Genomic DNA, 6,682 nt, shown 5'->3' with positions numbered 1-6,682 from the left:
AAATGTTTATTTAATTTTGAGAGAGAGTGACAGCAGAGTGGGGGAAGAGCAGAGAGAGAGAGAGAGAGAGGGAGAGACAGAATCGGAAGCAGGCTCCAGGCTCTGAGCTGTCCGTGCAGAGCCCAATGCGGAGCTCAAACCCACGAACCGTGAGATCATGACCTGAGCTGAACTGACTCAGCCGACTGAGCCACCCAGGCGCCCCTCAACCCACCCATTTGAACTCTCCAATTCAGGGGCACCTGGGTGACTCAGTTGGTTAGGCGTCCGACTCTTGATCTCAGCTCAGGTTTTGATCTCGGGGTTGTGAGTTCAAGCCCCACCCTGGGCTCTGTGCTAAGTAGGTGTGAAGGCTACTTAAAAAAATAAGTAAATAAAATAAAGTGTGCAATTCAGTGCCTTTTAGTCCGTTCATAGAGTTGGGTCTCCATTCCCACAGTCACTTTGGGAGCATTTCATCACCCCCAAAAGGAACGCTGTACCCGTTAGCAGTGCCCTCCCCGCAATTTCCACTTCTCCCCTAGACTCTGACCACTGAGAGTCTACGTTCTGTCTTTGCCTGTTCAGGACACTCAGGACAAGCGGAATCTTACAGTGCGTTGACTTTTGTGATTAGCCTTTTCCGTTTACCGTACTGTTTTGAGGCCTCTCCACGTCACAGCGTGAATCCGAACGTCATCCCCTTTTATTACCAAATAATGTTCCATCGCGTGACACGCCGCACTTTCTTGGTTCATCTGTCAGCTGACAAACACTCGAGTCGGGTCCCCTCTTAGGCTGTGATGAGTAATGCTGCAGTGAACGTCCTTGCGCTTTTGTGGAGACATGTGTTTCCACTTCGCTCGGGTCGGTGCCCAGGGGTGGGGCGCCGCGTCACACGGCATTTCCGTGTTAACCTTTTGAGGACCCGCCAGGCCCTTATCCCACGGCAGCCGCCATCTTGCACTCCCACCACCGCCTCCTCCATCGTCACCACTTGTTGCAATGGGCCTTGATTTTAGTCTTCCCGGTGCGTGGGAAGCGGTAACTCGTCCCCGTTTTGATCTGCGGGTCCCTGATGGCTGAGGACGCGGCGCCTCCGCCCATGAGCTTGTTGGCCATTTGCGTGTCTTCTTTGGAGGAATGTGTTTGCGTCCTTTGCCTGTTTTGTTTTCTTATTTGGGCTTATTTGACTTTTTACTGTTGAGTTGTCAGGACTTTTTGTGTATTGCGGATAAATCTCGTATCAGATGTAAAACTGGCAAATATCTTCTCTCATCCTGTGGGGTTTCATTTTCTCAGTAGTGTCTTTAGAAACACAGACACTTTTGACTTTGCTCAAGTTGCGTGTCCGTTTTTGCTTCTGTCACGTGCTTTTTGGTGTCACGTCTAAGAAGCTTTGGCCCAGCCCAGGCCACAAAGATGTGCTGCTGTGCTTTCTTCTAACAGTTTTGCAGTTTTCGTGCTTGCCTAGGACCCACGTGTACTTTTTTATGTTTATTTATTTATTTTGAGAGAGAGAGAGAGAGTGCACAAGTAAGGGAGGGGCAGAGAGAGAGAATTCCCAGCAGGCTCTGTGCGGTCAGCCCAGAGCCCGACACAGGGCTCAAACTCACGGAGCTTGAAATCTTGACCTGAGCCGAAACCAAAGAGTAGGACGCTCAACCATCTGAGCCACCCAGGCGCCCCCATAGGACCAACATATTTAAACAGAGGACTGTAGTGATGTCTCCTTGGTGGGGAAGGCAGGCTGCGGGCAGCCGGCTGGCCTCTGGGAGTATCTGGGACCCGGGCAGAGGGAAGAAAGCAGATTTGGGAAGGAAGAGAGGACACAGGCGTGCTGCTCCCGGGGTCTGGCGGGTACCATTGCTGGCCATGACCTGTGGCCATTTGTTCATCTGTTTGTACTTGTGTAGACACTCGTGGGTGCCTGCCAGGCGTCGGCACTTTGTGAGGCACTGGGGTGGCCACGTTTAAAAGCAAGGACGAGCGTGGGTCTCGGGCTCTGTGCAGTGAGGGACGCAGGTTGATGGGAGGATAATTCTCTGCAGATGAGGCGAGCAGGAGAGACAAGCGTGCCGTAGTCAGTGCGATACCCACGTGTGTGTGGTGCCCAGGCGGCCCCCTCCCTAGGTGGGGGAGGACGTGCGGGGGAGGGGGGCGGGCAAAGTGTAGGAAGGCTCTGTGAGGAGGGGCACCGAGCGGAGGCCCGTGAGAGGTGAGTGGTGAGGAGCAGTCAGGAAATCACCTTCAAAATCAGCCCTTGATTTCCTGCTGGTTTTGCACTCACACGTGCCCTTGGTTTAGAGAAGCCAGTGCTCAGTGGACTGGAGGCTGTGCCCCCCATCCCCCAGCTCACCCAGCCCAGCCCCCCTCTTCCCAGAAACAGCCAGCCTCCCTCCCGGAGCGAGTTCTGTCTGTTCCTTTCTATCCCCTGCAGTACTTGGTTCTTCTGTTCTGGGCGCTGCTCTCTGACACCCTCCCACTGAGGACCAATAAGCCTGTAGGGACCCTTCCCTCCCTGCCCCCTCTGCACCCCACCCACACCCCTCCTGCCCATGCTGGCCTCCAGGACAGCTCCGAGTCCCTGTGGGAGGTCTGGATTCGTCCTTGTGGGTGCTTCTGGGGCAGATGGTGGGACCTGGTTGGAGAAGAGGGCGGGGTGGAGGCTGAAGCACGAAGCTTGAGTCTCCCCGTCTTGGTGTCATCTTGGTGTCAGCAGTGTGGGAGAGGGGGCGGGGCTAAAGCTGATGGAGAGGAGGCACTGGGGGAGGAGATGAGCGGGGTGGCCAAGGAGCAGCCCAGGAGCGGGACCCAGGAGGGTGGGCTGCACGGAGGCCTGGGGATTCCCCTCCCCCCAGGAAGTAAGGCCAGGCCAGGTCCCTCTGGCTGTGGCCACGGAGGGCTGTCGGTGAGGCAGGTTTGCAAGAGCTGAGAGGCTGAATTGCAGTGGGCTGAGGGCTAAGTCGGGGTTTGAGGCCACGGGGCCAAGCAGATGGTCTTCTCTAGACTTCTCCAGAAGAGGAATTAGATGGACCCCGGAAGACTAGAGGGTCCTGGAGGGTTGCATTAGGGTTTGAGGGAGTCTGAGCGTGGTGTCTTCAGACTGAAGAGGAATGAGCCCAAAGGCACAAGTGGAAGGGTTGGTTTTGTTGGGGTGTAGTAAAAGATGTAACTTTCGAATGGTAAAGCTACAGAACGTGGCAACATCCCATTGCTGGGGAGACGTGGACCAAAAAGGCCGCCTCTCGGGGGTGTCATGACCCAGATTCTCGTGCAGGGGGGCAAGTGGCCTCGGTAAGGGGTGGCAGGGGCCTGGGAAGTTGCCAGAATTGTGCTCTCCGTCCAGTGCCCCTGACGGACACCCTAATCCATCACGGCACCCCCAAGGCAATGCTCCAGACGGCCTCTGACAACCCACCCAAGGTTTACACACGTCACCCTGCTGCTCTCCCCGGACCAGGACTGTGACCCTCCCTTCCCTTCTGTGAAATGGGCCCGTGCCTCCCCGCCGCAGGGAAAGCTTACGAGATCACCTACGTGCGGCTGAAGTTCCACACCAGCCGCCCCGAGAGCTTCGCCATCTACAAGCGCACGCACGCGGGCGGCGCGTGGCAGCCTTACCAGTACTACAGCGCCTCCTGCCGGAGGACCTACGGCAGGCCCGAGGGCCAGTACCCGCGCCCCGGAGAGGACGAGCGGGTGGCCTTCTGCACCTCCGAGTTCAGCGACATCTCCCCGCTGAGCGGCGGCAACGTGGCCTTCTCCACGCTGGAGGGCCGGCCCAGCGCTTACAACTTCGAGGAGAGCCCCGTGTTGCAGGTCAGAGAGGAGCCGGGCTTGGGGGCGGGCGGGGGGTGGGGGCGGGGGGGTGCCCAGGCCTGGGGGACACCCAGGGAAGTCGCAAACAAAAGGACACTGGGGCTCGCCTGGGGGCTCAGTCCGTTAAGCATCTGACTCGTGGTTTCGGCTGAGGTCCTGATTTTGAGGTTCGTGAGTTCGAGCCCCGCACCAGGCTGGGCTGACGGTGTGGAGCCTGCTTGGGATTCTCTGTCTCTCTCTGTCTCTCTCTCTCTCTCTCTCCCCCTCTTCTGTGCTCTCTCTCTGTCTCTCTCAAAATAAAGTTTAAAAAAATAAAGAAAGTAGGACACAGGGGGTCCCACGGTTTTCAGATCTTAAACAACAGAAGCCTTTGTTGTATCTGAGTGTGTTGCGGAAGCAGTAGTGAAATAGATGAGAGAGGCCTCGTGCAGCCACGCAGAGGGGCCCCCGCCCCTGCCCCCGCCCGCTGCGGCCGAGCCCCGTGGCAGCCGTCAAGCCACCTGACCCTTCCTTATGTGGGTGGGGAAACTGAGGCCTCAGGGGAGACTGAGCAGAGAAGGGGTTTGCCGGGAGCACGCATGCCAGGGGCCTGGCGGAAGGGCCCAGACCAGAACCCGAGTTTCCCGACTGCTCACTGGTGCTCTTTCTAGAACTTTCTAGAATGCCCTGCTGAGGACCTCGCTTCCTTCCCCTGTGAATTGGTATCATTGCCTGCCCCGTGTGTCCCCAGAGGCTTTTATGAGGATAAATGGAAACTGTGCAGGGGCACCTGGGGGGCTCAGCTGGTAAGCGTCCGACTTCAGTTCAGGTCACAATCTCACGGTTTGTGGGATCAAGCCCCGTGTCGGGCTCTGTGATGACAGCTCAGAGCCTGGAGCTGCTTCACATTCTGTGTCTCCCTCTCTCTTTGCCCCTCCCTTGCTCATGCTGTCTCTCTCTCTCTCTCTCTCACAAAAATAAATAAACATTAAAAAACGTTTTTAAATTAAAAAAAAAAGAAAAAGAAAAACATGGAAAGAACACGAAATTGGGAGCCATAGAGTCCTGGTTCTGCGCTTTCCAGAACATTCTGCAGTGACCGAAGTGGTCTCTACCTGCACCGTCCAGTGGCAGCCACTCTCCGAATGTCCTCAGAGCCTTTGAGATCAGACTAGCTTGACCGAGGAACTGAATTTTCAGTCTTATTTCATTTTCATGAATTTAACTTAAATAGTCACGCGCAGACAGCTGACTGTAAAGCAGCCAGCACAGCGCTCAGCCTATGAGAGGGGCTGAGAGCTCACAGTAGCTTGCCTTCTGGGCCTCATGGCAAAGAATGCCAGGCCATGGCTCCCCCCTCCCACCTGCTCCCTATCCAGCCACCAGGTTCTGCTCTGGTTTGTGCGGTCCTGTATCGGCGCCCGAGCCTGTCCATGCTCCAGTGTGTCCTTGACCTTCACCTACAGACACACCGGACGGCCCCCTAGTCCGCTTCCCCGAGTTTCCCGTGCTGGGAAAACACTGCCATCCCTTCCCCCGCCCCCCCTTTGCCCCCCGACAGATCTAGAACCTCCCCTTTGCGGGTCAGAGATAACAAGGGGGCAGGGTGAGAATCCTGTTTACTTCTAGAGGGAATGTGTAGGCCCAGAAAGAAACTGGGTCCCTGCGCTGGCTGCCCAGCACAAGAGGGACCCGGAACCAGCTGGCTCAAGGTCCCTGAGACCCCCTCTCAGGTTCAGTGGTTCGCTTGAAGGGGTCCCAGGACACGGGAGAGCCGCAAAGCGCCCGCGACACGAGGTCCAGGAGGGACCGGGTATGAGGCTCCCTGCTCTCTCCCAGGAGAGTCCGGGGATGGCACTTGCGTCTCCCGGCAGGGATGTGACAATGTGCGCAGAGTACTCCCGACCGGGGAGACTCCCTGTACCTGGGAGTCCAGGGTCGGTCACACAGACACGGCCACTGCCGTCAGCTCCCCCTGGAGGTCAGGCTGATCCTGCACCCCTCTAAACCAGCTGTAGGCCTGGACCATCTGGAGTGGCCCAAGACGCCAGGGGGACAGAGACATTCTTATCAAGCAGAGAGCACGCTAAGGGCTTAGAGATGATCTCCCAGGAGCCGAGGCGAAGGCCAGACCTCCATGGCAAAGGCCGGGCTAATCCTTTTTCTGGTACAGAATCACATGCCCAGATACCCAGGCTGTGTTTATCTCCTGAAAAATGTTCTTAGGTCATCACCAGGATTCTGTTTAAAGTGACAATGCCGGGGCGCCTGCGTGGCACGGTCGGGGAAGCTGCTGACTTCAGCTCAGGTCATGATCGTGCGATTTGTGGGTTCAAGCCCCACATTGGACTCTGTGCTGATAGCTCAGAGCCTGGAGCCTGCTGGGAATTCTGTATCTCCCTCTCTCTCTGCCTCTCCTCTACTCAGGCTCTGTCTTTGTGTGAAAAATAAATAAACATTAAAAAAAAATTTAAAAATAAATAAATAAGATGACGATGCCTTCTCCCTGAGGCTCCAAGTTCTGGAGGTGACAAGTTATCAGCCAAGGTCATCCGAGGAGAAGCAGAGGGCAGGCTCTGGCTGTCACCCCCGGCCGGAGGCTCAGGCTGACTGCCTTCCCTGACTTGTTGTCCTGTATGTGCTGGACATTGTCCCCGATGAGAAGCCACCTCTTCAGAAAGCCCCCCACCCCCCAACCCCGCCGCCGCCCGCGCCACCCCCCCTGCTCCCAGGTGACACCAGGGACGGAGGAGGTCCACAAAGAGCAAGCCCACCTTCCCTTCTCTCCGGTCCTCCCCTCTGGGCACATCTGGGACACTGCTTCCTCTGAGGATTTGGAGCATTTGCGGGCGGGAAGTGAGACAGGACGTGTCCGCATGGCTGCTGGTCTTGGGCCCTCTGC

At 56.8% G+C, this 6,682-nt stretch overlaps 1 protein-coding gene across 1 annotated transcript in view; it reads left to right on the top strand.

Moving 5' to 3' along the window:
• The window catches only part of LAMC3 (laminin subunit gamma 3), a 79,537-nt gene that overhangs the window by 30,341 nt on the left and 42,514 nt on the right, over positions 1-6,682 (top strand). Inside the window, exon 6 of the mRNA XM_029921056.1 lies at positions 3,497-3,801. Within this exon, the coding sequence (XP_029776916.1) occupies positions 3,497-3,801 (305 nt within the window). The remainder of the gene's footprint in view (positions 1-3,496; positions 3,802-6,682) is intronic.

Source organism: Suricata suricatta, chromosome 13 (assembly GCF_006229205.1).
Source record: "Suricata suricatta isolate VVHF042 chromosome 13, meerkat_22Aug2017_6uvM2_HiC, whole genome shotgun sequence".
Lineage (NCBI taxonomy): Eukaryota > Metazoa > Chordata > Mammalia > Carnivora > Herpestidae > Suricata > Suricata suricatta.
The sequence above is the reverse complement of the archived record's forward strand: the minus strand, read 5'-3'. Positions and strand labels throughout refer to the sequence as shown.